The sequence below is a fragment of the Acanthopagrus latus genome, chromosome 10 (assembly GCF_904848185.1).
Source record: "Acanthopagrus latus isolate v.2019 chromosome 10, fAcaLat1.1, whole genome shotgun sequence".
Lineage (NCBI taxonomy): Eukaryota > Metazoa > Chordata > Actinopteri > Spariformes > Sparidae > Acanthopagrus > Acanthopagrus latus.
This window is the reverse complement of record NC_051048.1, coordinates 15,581,660-15,600,272: the sequence shown is the minus strand read 5'-3', so window position 1 is coordinate 15,600,272 and position 18,613 is coordinate 15,581,660. Positions and strand designations below refer to the sequence as shown.

General features: G+C 45.5%; 2 protein-coding genes and 1 non-coding gene across 4 annotated transcripts in view; all 3 read left to right on the top strand.

Annotated features, from left to right (window-relative positions):
• The window catches only part of LOC119027565, an 11,641-nt gene extending 9,625 nt beyond the window's left edge, over window positions 1-2,016 (top strand). Inside the window, exon 10 of the mRNA XM_037112893.1 lies at window positions 196-2,016. Coding sequence (XP_036968788.1) covers window positions 196-288 — 93 coding nt within the window. The 3' untranslated portion in view covers window positions 289-2,016. The remainder of the gene's footprint in view (window positions 1-195) is intronic.
• Window positions 2,017-5,195: 3,179 nt separating this feature from the next.
• Window positions 5,196-5,269, top strand: trnar-ucu. The gene has a single exon. It is a non-coding gene; the product is annotated as a tRNA-Arg (tRNA).
• Window positions 5,270-7,858: 2,589 nt separating this feature from the next.
• kirrel1a (kirre like nephrin family adhesion molecule 1a) overlaps window positions 7,859-18,613 on the top strand; it is a 34,467-nt gene continuing 23,712 nt past the window's right edge. For both annotated transcript variants that reach the window (XM_037113237.1, XM_037113236.1), the window contains exon 1: window positions 7,859-8,121. In XM_037113237.1, the coding sequence (XP_036969132.1) occupies window positions 8,076-8,121 (46 nt within the window). In that variant the 5' untranslated portion in view covers window positions 7,859-8,075. The remainder of the gene's footprint in view (window positions 8,122-18,613) is intronic.

Below are 18,613 nucleotides of genomic sequence, written 5' to 3'. Positions count from 1 at the left end.
CAGCTATGATAACGGGCTGTAGCTTGACACCGTGTACAGGCATGGGTGGTATAAAAGTGTGAGTAAGCCCAAAATATCAAACAATTCCTTAAACAGCAAAAGCAAGAAAGGCGGTTTATATCATCACCGGTTCTCAAATCAAGAATTGCAAGAATTGTACTAATTTGTTGCATTTCGTCTCCTTTTTTTTTTCAGATCACTGTGCGTAATCTCTACATCCCGGCAGAAGAAGAAGATTGTAAAATCACCCTAGTGATAGACCCCCTAAACAACAAACTCCTCTCCTGACCCTCCCACATTCTTGCTTTACTGGCTCAATAAAATTGGAAGACTTCACTGCGCAAGTGATAAATGCTGCATGTTGGGTAAGCAGTTGCGTGAAGGGGGATTTCAACTCAAACTTCTTTCCTCACCAAAAACATTGGCAGCTACTGCACTCCTACAAATTGATTCCATCAGCTGTTATGAACTGATGCAGCTCATGTCCAACTTCATAAGGCGTGCTTGCAAAAGTATGTCCCAGGGCATTACATGAAACCAAAGGGAGACCCTTATAAGGACTAAATACGACAGCACATTAAGCCAAACTAACAGTCGCAATATCATCAATTCCTTATCCCCATGGCATGTTGATGCACACCAGCAGCTCCTTCTTTGGACATACATTTAGTTGCTGTGTTTATGTTTGCCCTTGTTTTTGATCATTAATCTTTTAAGCCCCACGCCAACTTTCTAGGGTTAGGGTTAGGGGTTAGGGTTAAAAACCACTTTGGACTTTGGGGTCCCCCAATTAGCATTTACAGAGCATTTGATGCATAAAGGCTGAACACTTGCTGGTCTAAGGTTGCGTGAGGATGTGAGTAATTTCTGCTTTGCTCTATTGTATAGTCACCGTGAGTCATGATTATCTACAGGCCTTTTGTCAGAGCAGTCAGCCCTCCTCTTTGACCGAACGATCCTTTGTCATGTGGTTTTTCCGTCCTTTGCCTCTTAACAGTGTGAACACATGTCACCTACAGTCCTGGTGATGTCACTGTCACTGCTGAATCGTGTTCAAGATGTACATTCATATCCCAAATGCCAAAGGTCAACTTCACTGTGACATGTTGTGGCCACTATTCAGTGGCACAGCTCAGGAGAAGCGAAAACTGGTGCGTGGAGGCACACAGTTATTCTGTTTTTTTACACATGAGATTTATTTACATTTTTTTTATTTTAAATTTTTGTAATGTCTATGCAGATACAAACCCTGATTATCATTCTGGGTATACTTCTGTTTCCTGTTGATCAGTGAGCACAGTCCCTTTCAAATAACCAAGTACAATTCTTAAAAATGCATCAACAGAAACAGCAACAGCCTATGAGTAACAGTCAGTCAGTCTGCCATACACACAGACTTTTGTTTTATTAGATATTATACATATGTTACTGTCAGTTAAAGACATATATCACTTGTGATGTTTTTATTGCAGTGCCTAACAGTTTTGCACTTATTATTCTACTTCTGTGCCGTCACTTTCATGGCCAGTTGTAATCTGTGGGCCCAATTTGGCGGCCACACACAGATTCCACCGCAGCATTGTTTCGTGTTTCGTGTTTTTTTTGTTGTTTTTTTTTTATCTGCTTGGACAAGGGTTGAGGATATGTCTCACTCTCTTGCACAATGGAATAGCCGAGGCTTTAGTTACTACTGTATATAAACATTTATGGGATGGAGAGCTGCCCTACATGCTCTGAAATTGTATCAAGCTGGGACTGTAGGGTTGAGTGTCCGTCTACTGTAGCTGTTATCTCCCTTTTTGTCTGTAGAGGACTGAATGTGAAATGAATGAATAGTGGCGCGTGAAATGATTTTCATACCGATGTTGGTGCTCGACAGTGAATGTTTGGATGATGTACTCAGACAGGCTGACGCTGGGTGCCACATCTAAATGTATTGTTACTCATTTTTATGTCACTTCTTTTGATAAACTTTCAATAAAGGTTTGAAGTTTCTGCACAAAAAAAACATGAAAATATGTTTATGTCTGTTTATGCTGGCAGTCATTCATTGTTGCTGGCTTAAAGACGTTGTAGGAAAAGTGCCTGTATGCTTTTTTTCGCCAACAGTTCGGTCATGAGCTTGACACCGCCCCAACGCCTCCATGACGCCGCTCAAAACATAGTCCAGCACATAAGCCTTCCAAAACAGATTAACACCCTCAGAAAGTGAACTGGTAAGTACATTTGTTAGTTGAACTTTAGAGGCACAAGTTGGCCGTTTTGAGTTACCTCCCATATTTAGTGGTTTCAGTCCTGTCCCAGTGGAAAAGAGTCATTCCTGCACCCCCCACATTGATTGTTTAATTTAATTTTGGCCAACATTTCACTCGCAAAGACCATTTTCAGGACTAATCATTCACAAAATATTTACAGGGGAAATACAGACCACAGCTGCGTCCACAGTCACATGCAAGAGCTCAGGAGCTCCATGAACTGTCCAAGTGTATAATCCCTGATTTCAAGGAGAAACACTTCACTTTTAGTGCTGCGAGAAGTGGTAATGGCCATGGCGTACAAATCTTGCAGGTGGTCTGACAGCTCAAGTCATCCATGTACATATCTCATATACAAAAACACATTTTGAAAAGGATCAGTGTGGAAAAAGAAAAAAAAAATGAATAAAAATTATCTTTCAAATGAGCTGAATTTTGAAATAAATAAAAGGTGTGTTACAACCAACAAAAAAGCAACCAAAGAAAAACTTAGTTTTAGTTGGTAGAGCCGGCGTCCCATGTACAGAGGCTTTGTCCTCGTACCCCCTCACTCTCATCCTGTTTCCGGTCATCAATAAAGCCATACAGAGCCCAAAAAATAAAATGTCACTCGATAAACTTGGCAGTAGATCTGGTTTGGTTTCACAGGACATGTCACAAGAAGACCCCGAGATCCAGATCCTCACTCATTCCCTATAGGTGTGTGAGTCTCTGGTTCAGTGATCCAGTACGCGCCACGATTCAGGAGGGCTTCCTTCAAGTCAGCATGCCGGAATTACGTTGGGGGATGCCCGCTTGTGCAAAAAGGAGGGCGCCTGGACTGGTCTTTATTCACAGTTCAAATGGCAGAACGATGCTCCGCCATGCTGGTCTTTAAAGATCATGTTTTTGTGATGATGTGACCCACAAGTACACTTGATGAGATAGATGCGTCCAGTGGTTGAACAGAAAACAAAACTCTTTTTCCAAAAAAAAAAAAAATTAAATAATAATAATGAAAAAAATAATGTCAGCTTTTTCTAATAAATCTAGAGAGTGAAAGTGTATGACGGAATTACCCTATTGAACTGGAATTTGATTTTGGGAGGGAATTTGGTTTGATTGTTTGTTGCCTCGATCCAAATATGTGGCTGGAGCCAGCAGCCAGGTACTTTGGCTTAGTGTTAACAGGCTGGAAATTGTGGGAAACAGCTTAGCCTGGCTCTGTCCGGAGCCCTTGAAAGCAGCATCAATCTCCAGCGTGTTTCTCAAGATGCTGATCGGTTCCTTTAATACAGTGTCGAGGGCTTTTTGCCACGGCCTTTTTGAAGTGCAGCATCGCACTTCAAACACCTGTTCCTGAACAAAGCATGACAGCGATCAATTGTGAAATAAGACTTTACAAGCAACAACCATGTTGTTCCTACGAACACAATTTGTGTTTTAAGTGTCCTACAGCTGATTCATGAGTAGGGAATGAATCCGGTCCCGTTACAGACCTACATGTCTCCTTCCGGATTATCTTTGGGCGACCTGGACATTCTGGTAACATCATCATCGTGTCCGTTAAAAAGATTGGTGCAATTAACAGGATTATTAACCGAAAGCAAAACCGAAGCCTGGGAAATTCAAGGCCGGTAAGGGGGCCACATTTCCTGCTGACCGAAAACTTTCCATTATAGAGAAGTTGCAGTTCTCTTTATCTGTAGAAAATACATAAATTCTCAGCAACTTTGGCCGAATAGGGAAGTTTCGAAATCGGCTGAAAATTGCAAAATTCTGGCTTTCTGGCCTTCTGGCTTTTCATTGTACACTTGGAGAAGTTCAATTCTGATTATGGTCGTCTGGTGTTGATGTACAACTCCGAATGCAGTCACGTCCACAGCTGTGCACAGTCTAAGCTTACAGGGGCCAAGCTGTGGATATTTAGCAACCCAAAGTGAGTAGAGGGACACAAATACCTGGTGTGATGGATGGACCCTGTCAGGTTTGAAGGCACTGTGAATTTTACTGACACTGGTGAAATAACTGCACTCATAACTAATATCCCCTCACAAATAGCTGCACATTAGAACAAAAAAACTGGCTCTGTGCTCCACTTGTCCTTGAAACGAAACGTGCACAAAGGCCTTGTGGAAATGAAAGGAGCTGTCACACTGTGGTGAAGGAGGTGGTGTGTGTGTGTGTGTGTGTGTGTGTGCATTTGGTTATCTGATGCAATCTCTGTGCAACCCCACTCGTGTTATTCCACACAGTGACAGCTCTGCAGCTATTTCCATACAAAGGAGTTCCACTGACTAGACACAGGCTCATAAGTCCAGGACTGCAAGAAGGCAAAAAAAGGAACGTAAAACAAATTCACTCGGCTATTATATTATTATATATATTATTATATGTGTATACATCACAGAGCATCCGCAGCTACTAATATTATAAGACACTTTTATTTTTCTGCGCATCGGTTTGAAATGGCTACAACCGTCGGATTGGCTATATTGCACCCAGTTTATTCTGCTTTTGTCATAAATCGCGGATGCACAGCCGCGTAAATAATAATGTGAAACGGAGAACACAAAGCTCAGACGGGCACCATTTTGGCTCCGTGGTGGCGAGTTACCGGGCGAGCGTAAAGGTGGCTTCAACAGAAACACAGTTCCCAGTAACGCGCTTTCAAAATAAAAGCCCTCGCTCGGGAATACATACCACAGCGCCGTCTCCAGTCATGGCGACTTTTATTTTCTAAACACTCAGAGTGAACTTCCGGCTGTACGCCAGTTAACTTGACGCAACTCCTGGCCCATATGTGTATATATACACGGCAACAGCGCCCTCTGGTGGCCGAAGCCGGTACTACCAAAATGTCGGCTCAGACTGGTCCTGATGCTGCAGGGATGCAGGGAACAGCGATACGAGAGGATATGAGGTATCTAAACCGTGACAGAGCCGAGATATTCTGGCGCAGTCTCTGTGGCGCAATGGAATAGCGCGCTGGACTTCTAATCCAGAGGCTCCGGGTTCGAGTCCCGGCAGAGATGAGTCACTCTGTATGCCAAACGGCAGACCTGCGGTCACTTTTGACGATGATGGTGATGTTTTGGTTGCAGATCATTGCAGGAGCCGCTTCTCATTGTCTACATCTTAAAGTGGGCTGATTTGGAGTAACTGAAACAGTCTCCATCACTGCTCCTCCATGTATGCTTTGAGCAATATACACCCCTCTGGTACACTGAAGATGATAACAGTATTAAATAGTATAGATTCGTGCCATGATCTGTTAGGTTCGCTAATACCAGCCCGTTTGTTTTGCACTCAAATCATCTTACCGGGAGTGCACATAGAATTCACATGTATTCACATTTTCCCTCGACTTGAGCTGTCCTTCAAATCCCGATTTTCTGGGACAAAACCCCGTGATAAAATTCGGATCTCTCTCTTATTATTATTATTATTATTATTATTATTATTATTATTATTATTATTATTATTGATACATTCTGTTTTTTAAGCAATAGCGAAGAAATTTGATATCATTATACCAGTAACATGAGTAATTGAGTAATTCATAGTTTTTAAAAAAATTCTTAAAAAAAAAAAAAAAACTGAATTCGACAATGTGGCAGCTTTAAATCTATTTTTCATCTTATTACAATAGCGTCCGCACTGAACTGCACCAAAGACAAAAACAAACAAACAAACAAACAAAGAAATATTCTAAGTAAAAAATAAAATAAAAATCACTTCACACCATAACTTAAAACATTCAGGCTGAATATATTATATATTTTTTTTATCCAAACGACACAAGTAAAAATGAATTATTCAAATAAGTTAAGATATTGCACATCCCTTGAAATCTGTCTATGTGCTGTCCGCCCCGGAGCTCTCAGGCTTTAAATGTTACAAACCATATATTTTGTAAATGAGAAGTTACGCATTACACCTGAATCCTCCCCATCGCAGTGCCAGTGAAACGTGCGCGTGTGTGTGTGTGTGTGCGTGTGGCGGATATTTTAGGACCCCTCGCTCCACTTGTGCTCGGTGCGCGCTCTGTGGGCCGCCCTGGATCTAGTCGGGCGCAAGGGGGCGCTCCAGCACCAGCGTAAATCACTTTCCCCAGGAGGAACCGACTCACTGTGCCAGACCCACTGAGCTGTGACAGCAGCGGTATCACGGGGAACCATCACCCAAACCTGTAGCCTACATTATGTGACAGGGATGAGGACGTGGTCCGTGGATTCATCGTCTGCTCGGGCTATTTCATCATGGTGACATCACTGCCTCAACCCCACTAAATAGTCATTGTCATTCTTGGAAGGAAGTGTCAGTGAATATTCCTGCGGTGCTTTTTACCTCCCTGTGACAGTGCACACCGTCCAATTTAATATTTGTGCGAACATGATGCTCCTGCTTTACCTCAGTGACATCATTTTACAGATGCGTGGCCGTACAATAACAAGTGACTGATATTTCAGTGACATTACTGTGGATATGTATGCATGCATTTATATTCCCGCAATCCCATCACCCTTAAACGAATTAGGTGGGTATGCAGTAGGTGTAGGGGTAACTTAAGGTGTCAGAAATGACTTTATCACCTCACAGCACACTGTGAACAGCAGAAACCTAACAGACCCGACTACAGCAAATGTGTCAAAATGATTATGCCTCCCTAAGCTGGTTTATTTTCTTTTTCTTTTTTTTTATTTTATAATGTTTGTGTGCGTGTGTGTGTGTAAAATCCAAAGGGAGAGAAAAAAGGGGGCAGTGCTGTGGTGCTGCTGACGTGAGAGAGAGAGAGAGAGAGAGAGAGAGAGAGAGAGAGAGAGAGAGAGAGAGAGAGGAATGCCCTGCTAATGAGAATATGACGTCAAGCCAGACAGATTACAGTGAAGACAATACCGGAAGTAGAGCGTGGCCGGTCACACTGGGTGAACTTTTATTTTATCTTATTTGTTTTCATTTTTTATTTCATTAAATCTGTCAGGAGATGCCTAATAAGAACGTATTTAAAAGAAAAATGTATGAAAAGAGAATTGTCTAATTGTTTCAGAAGAGGAGATTAGCCCCAGTTTTACGTTTGTATGTTGAATTTTTCAAAAATAATGAAGCAATCACGAACATTACTTTGCTGATTTCCACCAGAGGTTTAAAAACATTAATACACGGTCTCTAAACAGAAGAGTTGGCAGCTATGGCTCCCGCAGTGTCTCCAGAAGAGTTTCTGGGCTCAGCGCGAATAAAACCAGGCTACACAGATGTCGTTCGCATAGGCTTCTAAAATGTTATCATCATTATTATTATTCAAATAATCGGATTTAGGATAAAATCTGTGGAAGCGTTTAATTTGCAATTAATATTTCTAAATCAAACGTGGAATTTCCCATGTCAAGGCGTTTTTCACTATCACGTGAATATTACATGAACAATTAAGATTCCTATTTACTTTTAATTCGAAAGAAACGCGTGCCTTCAGAGCGGGTTTTATTTTGAAGAGAGCGGCCGGAAGTTCGCCGTGTCGTCGCCGCTAGCTTTTGCAGCCTCGGTGTAGAGTGGCGAACGGACTGTAGCTGGAAAGAGAGCGAGCGAGAGAGAGAGAGAGAGAGAGAGAGAGAGAGAGAGAGAGAGAGAGAGAGAGGTGGAGAAAAAAAAAAGAAGCAGTGAAATGGTGTAAAAGCTGAACGAGTCCAGCCCGAGTCAGGGGACGAACGAGCGCGGGGGAGACGACGCTGGAGGATTTATTCTTCTTTGTACAATTGTCACTAAAAGTCAGCAAACTCCCGCTTTTTGATGCTGTCCTCACGGAGGTCTGAGCCAATAACGGACTTATTGGTCGGCTGAACCATGCAGAGGCTGCTGCTCCTGAGTTTGCTGTTGAGTTTTCAAACTGGTAAGGCTTGCGTTTCTCCCTTCTCTCTCACGGTACACTGCGAGGAGCGTTCAAATGTCATATTGTGCGAAAGTACAGAGGCTTTTGAGGACAGACACAGCCCTCTGTCTGTTCCTTCACGGGCGTCTGTGTGTGTGTGTGTGTGTGTGTATGTGTGTGTGTGCCGGGGAGAGAGAGAGAGAGAGAGAGAGAGGAAAAAAGAGAGAGGCATATAACATGATTTCATATCATTCCCACATGAACCGCAGTAATGGATCACCTTAGGCGTGTGTGCGCGCGCGTGCACGCGCAGCTACGTGTATGTGTGTGTGTGTGTGAGAGAGCGAGTGCGCGTGTGACTGCGTGTCCGCACCGCAGCAATGGATCACCGCACTTTTTTTTTTTTCTTTAATGAACATCGTCGCGCGCCTCTGCACGCGTTTGGGCCGTGCTTGCGAGCGCGTGCATGCGCGCGCGTGCTTCCAACTTGAACATGACCGGTGGCCGCGGCCTAAATGACCTTTTGCTTATGACAAACCCCCGGTGCGGTGCGGTGCGGTGCCGTTGTTCAGACGGGCCGTGGTGAGGCGCTGAGGACGTGACGGGAATGACAGTGATTGACCAGCGCTGCTCTACATGCCAGCAGCACTGCCACGCTGCTATCGCATCTGAATGGCTTGTCAGTCAATGAAACCAGTGCTACCAGACCCTGTAGTGATCCTGTAGTGAAAGACAGCTTATGTAGCCCCCCCACACTTTCCTTGCTGCTCCTGTCCTGGTGTCCTACCTGTGTGCCTGACACAAAGCCCCTCCCCTCCCCTCTGTTGCCTTCCTCTTTGCATTTCAGCAGCACAATGAGGCATGTGCAGCAGCGGTGGCGGCGGCAGCATCATGCATCTGTTCCCCCTCCATACCTGTGGGGTGCCAGGTAGGCTATTGGCTTATGATAATCACAGCTGTAGCCGAGTTGCTGGGAGACAGGAGGCTGAGGGAGGAGGAGGAGGAGGAGGGGAAGGATGGTTGTAATTTCTGTAAGCTACCTGTTTGAACGGGGCATATTTTTACACATACGCCGCAACCCCCCCCCCCCCCCCCCACACACACACACACACTTTCCCCCTCTCTCCCATTGTCTACCTTGGCAGACCGGGAGCGTGCACGGCCGACCGTTCTTCATAGGTAGGGGGCGTGTTCGCGGGGAGGAAGGTATGGAAAGGGATGATGTCACCGTGTCTGCCAGGCTTTGTGTCGCTCAGCTGTGCCGCTCAGCATCCACCCATGGCGCGTTCGCCGAAGGTTTAGGCGGCCGCACACATCTACATACTGTAAGGAGGATGCTGCATGGATCCACGTATGACACAATCGGGCAATCATGGCAACAAACAACCCCCTCCCCCTTCCTTTCAATCCACTGAGCCCCCATGTTAATACCACATGTTCTTTGTACTGTTTGTCCACTCATGAACCTTCCAATCCACATGACAAGCTCAGTAACACATGCACTTACAGATGTGTGTATACACACACACACACAGACACAGAGCGCCTATTAATGCGTGAAGCCATGTGTCCTTTTGTTTGTTGCTGCTCTGTTACAACTGTATAATCCATTATTACTCCATGTTGGAGCTCTCAAACACAAAGATATTTGCTCTCGGAGGCTTTCCCGAAGACGAGATTAGCAGGCTGTGCGTAGGGCCGCATTTTGTTCAGCAAGATTTAAAAATGATGTAATAAATGCGAGGTCTCAAATGACGCGCCATGTTTTTTTTGTTTTTTTTATATGCGTTTTGGGTCTGGAAAAAACATAAGAGGAGTAAACATAATCCAGAGGCAGCTCAAAGGAATATCACCTCAAAAGAGCATTTTCCTTAAGAGCTCCCAGACTCTTATCTCTTCATTAGACAAGTAAAACAGTATTTCATGGCCTGCAATTTGCACACATGTAATTGCCTACTCGTGCTAATGATTGGATGGTTATTAGTGGAGCGGCTAATTAAAGCTTTGGTGGATCCGAATGTTTTTCAGTTATTTAGATCCAACGCAAAAAGGACTAACTTACAGGAGCGACGGCACGCTGGAGGGATTGATTTAGCATCCCAGCCTCGTGTCTACATACCAGCCTGGTAATAAGTCCCAAGCAAGCACCGCCATTAACGCAGCTGTTAAGTGTTACTGCATAATCAATCTTTGCCAGCACGCTCCTTAAACTTCGTAATGAGCAGGAGGCCTTGAGGTTGGACTTGCAGCACTGCACTTCTAGCCCCAAACGTGAGGCTCAAATGCTGACTCGGACAAAGGCCCCAGTGCAGGTGTACTATTTGTCAGCCTCTGTCCTTTAGCGCGGACCGAGGCCACGAGCTGCTGCTGCTGCTGCTGCTGCCTGTGTTGTATGCTCCGGCTCTGAATCACACAGCCGAGCTGTGAATCATAGACCTCAGACGGATTCCTGTGTTGAGCTCAGCAAAGGAAATATTCAGATTCTGGAAGAGTCAGACACATTCGGGGGGGCGGGGGGGCTTTTACACCCAGAAAAAGAAAGGTTCCTCAAGGGGTTGTTTGGTCAGGAAAGTAGTGGTTCCACTACTATATATGTGTAATGTTAATGACTCAAAGTGGGATTTAATAGTTTGAATTAGGGTGGCCTCATAAAGAATCCAGCACTGTACTAAAACACCCTCAAGATTTACAACATTTTCACGCATTCTTGCCAAAAAAATAATCCGACGGTTGCATCCAGATAAATACGAAGATTTCCACTGACTCACGCACAGTCACTGTAGATCTTGCTGGTACATGAAATCTTTTCCATTTGCTGGGTAGGAAATCCACTATCGCCCAGCAAGTGATGGGTTTTATGTCCTCACAAAGAAAGAATTGAGTAGCTACTAGCCTGAGCTAATCTCACATAGTTGTCTCATTAAGCTCATGCAGATTTGGAGAAATTCGAGCACTAAAGTTGGTAACAAAAGGACGGGGACACATGGGGGCCGTAATAACCGCTAACACTGTACTTGGGTGAACTCAGATAATGGCTCTGGGAGATTAAACACGAGCAGCAGCAGCGACCGTGGCTGCTTGAAGAAAATCTTCAGAAACTCTCGACGAGGATGTCGTGGACCGCCACTTGTGGAACTATTTATAGCCACACCAACCTTTCTGAAAGCGTTCTGCCATGGTTTCAAAGGCTAACGAACCGTTTTGCGGTGCCATAGTGAACCCGCTCCGGCTCAGGCTGTAGATCTGGAGTGACATATGTAGCGAGGCAGAAGTCTGTTTTTAATTTTCAAAATCCCAGCGAGTGAGATGTGGTTCCGGAGCATCCTACCGTTAATACGCGAATTCGGGTCATGGTTTTAACGGGATCTGAATGAAGCCTATTTACCGAAAAGCATCTCTAATTGACATCAGCCACTGAAAGCAATCACTGAACCAGTTGTAAAGCTCAATCTGGGAAGGGAGCCCGTGATGTTATAATGTACATCCACGCCTGTTGTTCCCCATTGGGTTCTGTTCAATCAACAAATTCTTGGCATCTCCGTCCCGACGGGTGTTTGTCAGTGTGTGACATGTTGATTGCTTCTCTCTGTTGATATGTTTGTTTAGGGGCATTCCTCTGGACACGAGTGTCCTATAAAGCTTTTTTGAAGTGGCACTTGGAGAAAAAAAAAAGAAAAAAAGAAAGCAGCTCGCACGCTTTCAGATGATCCAGTAAAAACCTGATCGGGTACAGAAGAATTCATCAGATTATCAAACTTGCGACAAGGGATAAATTCAATCCAAAAAGTGTAAACACTTCCTTTGAGCGTCCTTAGCGGCTACATGAGCGCTCCGCTAGTGAAGCCCGAGGATTTAAAGGCCCCGTAATCTGATTGTGTTTGACAGGCCGGGGGCATCTAAGTTATAAAAAGAAGAAGGGAAAAAAAACCCAAAAACAACAACAAAAAAAAACATCCCCTTAAAAATGTTTCTTTATGCAGAGTCCCCCAAGCAAGAGCGGAACACTTTATCACATCTGACTGAATCTATTGGCCTTGTTTTCCCAAACTGCACGGCCACATTCTGCAGCGAGGACCAATTCGGGGTGATGGAGAAGAGGGGGGTGGGGCGGGTTACAGAAAGGAAAAAAAAAAAAAGTTGAAGGAGAAGGAGAGGGGGACAAAGAGGGGCTAGTCTTGCGGGCAGGTGGGTGAAGCTTGATCGAGAGTGATTAGACTTTTTTTGTGTTTGTTTTAGAGGTTGTGGGGGGGGGGGCAGTATTGTAGCGAGGGAGGACGGCGTGCTGGATGAAAAGGAAAGCGAGCCGCGAGAGGGGAGAGAGGGACGAGGACGGAGGAGGAGGAGGAGGAGGAGGGGGAGTGGTCGGGAGGCCAGTGGCGGAGAGAAAGGGACTATTACTCAGGCTTGACTGCTCCCTCAGTGGGGACAGTGAAGCTGCTCATTCAGACAGAATATGGTCGAGGCCGGTTCAAAGGCTACATTTGCGCTGGAATCGGGAGCGATTGAACCCACGTCTAAGGTGCCAGCCGAGCTCTTCTCCTGCCCCCGTCCCCGCTGAGGTTAATTGGCATTAATCGGTGCTGCTGCTAACTTTCTTTTTAGCGCTTCTTTGACTTTCCCTTCCCAACATGAGCCCTTTTCTGCTTACCAAAGTTCATTCCTCCTTCTCTTTTTGTCCCCTCCTGGACTCTTTTTTTTTTTTTTTTTTCAGTCTGACTCCGTTTTTCTTCATCTACTCCCCCCGCAATCCCCCAACCCACCACCACCACCACCACCATTACTTCTCCTTCTCTTTCCATCTACCCCTTTTCTCTCTTGCTCGCTGTCTAATAAGTTCCAGATGTGGTTCTTGCATTCCTCTGGTCGGTGGAGAGAGAAAGAGAAGAGGGGAGGGGAAGGGGGGGTGTGGGGGGGTGGGTGGTATGAGTAGGGGGAGGCGGTATGGAGGTGGGGGGGGGAGGGGGCAGGAGGAGAAGCACATGAATTAAAACAGGGAGCACATGATGAGGAAGAGGAGCCCATGTACTGTAACACACACACATGCACACACTGACGTGCACTGGAAAACATGCGTACACACAAAAACAGAAAGAGAGAGAATGGATGCGTGTGTGTGTGTGTTTAAGGGGATGGGGGAGGGGGGATGTCGGTCCTGTAACCTCAAAAGTTTTGGGACATTCTCCTCCTCCTCCTCCTCTTCTTCCCTCTTCCCCCCTTCCTCCTCCTCCTGCCCCTCGCCCCCTCCCTCCGCAGGAATGTGTCTGACGCTGATGATGTCACTTCATTTCTCCGCTCTCCCGGTCTCTGCTCCTCTACGGGGACAGGGCGGAGGAGGGGTGGGGGGAGGTGGGGGGGAGAGAACTCGACTTGCTCCATCCATCTTCCCTCTACGATAACAACATTAGGGTCAGCCGTCCAACTAAATCGGTTACCACAGCACCGCAGCGCTCGCCGTCCCCTCGTCATGTAATAAAACAGCCTGCAGGCTAAATTGCTGCCGACTACAAATAATGAGGGAGCCATCTCTGAGTAGTAATAATCATCAATGGCTTCGAAGTCCAGTCATTAAAAACATTTTGTGCATATGCGTTATTTTTCTCAGACTGCCACTGCCAACTCGATACGGTGCCTTCGGGGGTCATTCAGCTCCAGCTTCAGCTTTTCCTAGTTTACATCTTAACAAGACATGTCAAGTTGATCGAGAGTTGATCAAGACAACATACACGCCTCATGGCCAGAAGTGTGTGTACCATGGGCATTAATATGCTTACGCCACTCCCCACTCCAGTCACGGGCTGTGTCAAGTCAACTCAAGTGGAGTGCTGCGTTCACGAACGTCAGATCCCAAGTCAAGTCCCCCCACCAAGACAGGGCAGCCTTAGTGCCCAGACGCACCAAAGCCATCAGTGTAGAACAAGTGAAGGCTGACTGTTTGCGTTGCCTCCCGTCGCCTGTGCGTCTCAACCAGAAAAAGCTGCACTTGAACACACCGCAAACACTGCAGGCGATGGCCAACTAGCTTATCGGTCCTGTGCCCGCGCAAGAGGAAATGCCTCCTCGTACGACCAGTTGGCCACAGTCTGTATTCGTCATTCAGTAAGAACGACCGGAAGACTCCAGGCTGTTGATAAATCGAAAGCAGAAACTGACAGATGGCGGATCACTGACAGTCAGTCTAGTGTGTCAGGGCCCTCACCTGCCTTATCTTTCTAAAGGGAACAGACAACTCATGAGTACCTGTCTGATAATATTATTGGCCAGTAAATTTTAGCTGTGCAACAATAACAACTTCAAGAACAAGCGTCACACATTTCTTAATTTCTTCTCAATCAAAAAAAAAAGTATCCTCTCCGTCACCACAACAAAAATTAAAGATAAAATACGAAACTGAAATGAACACAGCCATCAGGAGTTGAGGTCAGGAGTCAGATTGATCCTCCACACCGAACTGGGACGATCATTTCTTTATGGACCTGTCAATGTGCACAGGTGGCCATTTTTCATGTTGAAACAGGACAGGGAAAAACACAAACCGTCCCCGCAAAGTTGGAGGCACATTTTCTAAAATATCGCTGTGTGCTGTGGCATCAAAAATTACCTCTAACTGGAATGAAGGGACCTCACTCGAACGATGAACAACTTTTGGACGTAAGGTATTTGTTTTTGAAAAACCAGAAGATTTTGCTGCATGTTTGTCTCATGAGGGAATGCCCCTTACTTATTAGACGAGCAGCGCTGTATTTTTCTAATGCTTTCCAAAGGCTTTCAAATTAAAAGTCTACAGTGCTCAGCCCAGATTTATTATCACCCCACTCACTTTGCTTTCTAGTCATTTAGTGTTCTTGCTATCAACAGAGAAGCCTCCTCTTCAGAGCCACAGTATGCTCTGGCGGTAATATTGGCGAGGCGCTCTGTATGAATATTGCTTCACTGTAGGGGGTCAAGGCCCTGGGCTTTTTATTGGATGGTTTGTGACAGATGACATTGCGAGAAGCTACAGTACATACCAATAAAATTAGATTGCACCGGATTGAATTAACGCAGTCCTTGGAGGAGGAGATTTATCGATGGGACGCTGCTTGTAAAAAAAAAAAAAAAAGTCCTGCTGGATTCTATTACCGATACCGCGCTGTATCGTGAGGTGGATCGGCAGACCATGTGAGAGCTGTCGCAGTTGATGGCGCTGATGTTTACCTGCTAGATCACGTGGCTCTTTGGAGGCAGAGTGGCTTTAGGAATGGGTCGCTGCCCGAAATCAATGAGGAAGCGCTGCCGCGAATTATCGATTCATTATGGTATCGATTGTGCCAGTTGAATTCTGTTGGCGACCCCTGCGCCACGAGCTGCACAGCACACTGCTGCAGAGTAGCAGCTTGATATGTATGTATCCCCTTGTTCGAGCTTATCCAGAGGACGGCTATTGTTAGTTCTGGTCACCCTTGGTTACAGCAGAGTATTCTTTGTCAGCCGCTCGGCATGTTGGCCGCACAAAGGCTCGTGGATTACCAGCGACAGGCCGGCTTTCCAGCGCTTGAGCATATTCATGTGCCCGTAATGTGTCAGATGCCTCATCCATGAATTATCATATTACCCAGCACTGATCCCAGGGTTGCCATGGCCACTGTGTCTGTCATTGTGTCAGTGGTCCTCGCTGGCTGTAGCCATGGCAACAATGTCTGTAACAGAGGTTTGGTACAAATAAAACTCTTCAGATGTGAAATGCATGTATGAGAGGAGCCCCAGAGAATGGGACACACGCGTACGCACACTCCCACTCGCGCATTCACAGAAACTGAGCGCACACCTTCACGGGGGAGCATATGCGCTCTCATTCACGTGGCGGCGTCGAAAAAAATCGACAGACAAAGCGCAGGAGTAGTTTTCCTCCCGCCATTTCCAAATAAACATGTTTCCACGGCTACCATTTTGGTAGTAATGTAGAGAAGGAGGGAGAGGAAGGACCGATAGAGGGGAGGAGGAGAAGCTCGAAGGTGGAAAGGTAGCCCGGGAAGGGAATACGGTAGTAGTAGGTGGAGGGAAGAAGGAGGAGGAGTGGTCATTTCTAAGTAGATGCTTGTCAGACAAAAGGAAGTGAATGGAGAATGAGAAGGGGGCAAGGCCACAAAAGACGCGAGAGAAAGAGCGAGGTCGCCGCTTGCTAGTAAGGGGGAGGACGGCAAGGTAGGATGACAGAGGAAGGGAGCAAGCAGGCGGACAATGCGGCAAACAAAGGAAGGAGTCTACGCTTCTTTCTCTCGCTGGCTCCTTCTCCCCTCTGCCCTGATCTTCCCTTCGCTCTGTCCCCACCTCCAGGAGTCACCTTTGTGTTTGAGTGACATGCTGTCAGCGGGGCCCAGTGGGTCGCCTCCTTTCACTCACCGCTCCGTCTCTCCATCTCTGTCTCTCGTTTGTTACTATAGCGCCGTCACCATGGCGACAGGTTATTATGGCCGTCCGTGCCAGGCGGCCATGTTGTTGAGAGAAGGCAGGCACAGGTGGTAGAGTTCCCACAGCCAGACAAATAGAGGGAGAGACTGCGCACACTTTGCGTACTACGTCGATTACACTCCAGAGCTGAAACAACTGGTAGATTTATTGGTTGGCTGGCCCATCAGGACATTAATTGAAAGCAGTTTTGATCAATGATTAGTTGTTTAAATAAAAAGCCCTCATAAATTATGAGGATTTGTTGCTTTTCTTTGTTTTAGTAAACCGAATTCGTTTGGACTGTTGGTAGGACAGAAAGCAATTTGAAGAGGTCAGGTGGGATCAAGGAAATGATTTTTTTTCCTCTGTGGGAAAAAAATGGAAATGATTGTTATCTGCTTGTCAAGCTACAGTGATAAGTCGATCAACAGAAGATGATTGCTAATGTAGATAATCGATGAATTGTTTAAGTATTTTTTTGAGCAAAAATGTGTTATTTTAGACAGTAAATGAAGAGTCTTTGGGTCTTTGGACTGTTGGTTGGACAGAAGAAGCAATTTGAAGACGGTGCCTTGGGCTCTAGGATATTATGATGGGCATTTCTCACAATTTTTTGACGTTTTATAGACTGAACAATTATCGGTCACTTGTGAAAATAATTGGCCAATTAATCATAATGGAAATATAAATTTGTTGCAGCCTTACTTGCAGGTCTACATACATAATGTACATGCACATATTTGCAGGGTTTTTTGGGGGGGCGATCGTTTTGGTCGGTCATGCACCCAAAAATCTGTCAAGTGTGTCAAACCTAGACATTTGTTGCACTGTTGTGCCTGAATTTTAGAAGATTGGATTAAAAAAGCAATGAAGCCTATAAAAAATATTTTGAGATTGTGGTGATTTGTGATTTAGATTGAGTAAAATCGTTTTGGTTTTTTTGTATCCCTGTTCACAATCATTTGCATAATTTCTTTAGAAATGTGAATAAAATTAATTCATGGGTGCACAAAAATGATGTAAATAAATGAAAATGTATGTTGCACCAGTGCAACCAGTGTAAAAAGTTAGTAAAAAAGAAGGCTACATGGACACAGCACTTATATGCACATATTCGATAACAATGGTAGTGTGGTACTACTTAAAATCTCCAATTTAGCTTTTCAAGACTAAAAACAAACATTTACATGTTTTGTTTTTTTCAAAGTTTTCTGAATTGAAGAGAATTCCAGTAGTAAAGCCAGAAGGCTATCGTGAAAACACTGACAACGACGGGTCGGCCAGCGTGCGGATTGACTGACGGACTGACGTGAAGATGTATGTACAGTCACATACAGAAAACTAGGAGGGTGAGTCAGTGCCGCATGACTCCTATGGCTGCAACTTTGTCCTGAAACAATGATGTCATCCTCCTCCATCACACTTCACGGCTCCGTGTCTGTGGACCTCGCCGTCCCTTTGTTCTCCTATTCCTGCATCTCATTGTCAGGCAGCCCCTCCGTAACACCCAACACATCGGCCACACACGGCGGCGATATGGAATTAGACTGATAACGAAATCAATTTGGAGCGGATTGACTAACAGTGAGGAGAGTGGGGAGGGAGGGTGAGAGAGAGAAATAATGAGAGACCAGCGCAGCCGCCTGACTATTAATTGGATAGGTGGAGGGAGGATGAGGTCATTGAATTTTTTTTTTTTTTCATAGAAATGGGTGTACCGAGCATAAGGGAGGGTTTCATCAGACACACAGATGCACATACGCGTGTGCGCTCACAGACAACGCTTGTACAGAAAACTTTTTTTTTTTTTTTGGGCAGTTACATTACACGTCAGCTGTTGCTATGGTGACGCAAGTCTGTGATCCAGCCGAAGCGCGGGATTGGCTGGAGAGGAGCGAGGGAGAGGAAGGCAGGGGGACTTTGTTGGAGGGGTACAGACAGAGGGGGTACGGGGAGAGGGCCAGACACAAAGATAATTAGATCGATGCATAACAATCCAAACAAATGCCATTTGATTTAATAGCATCTGATGCAATGAGACTGAATGCCACCAGTGAGCCTTTCCCGGAACCCTCTGCTGCATGGC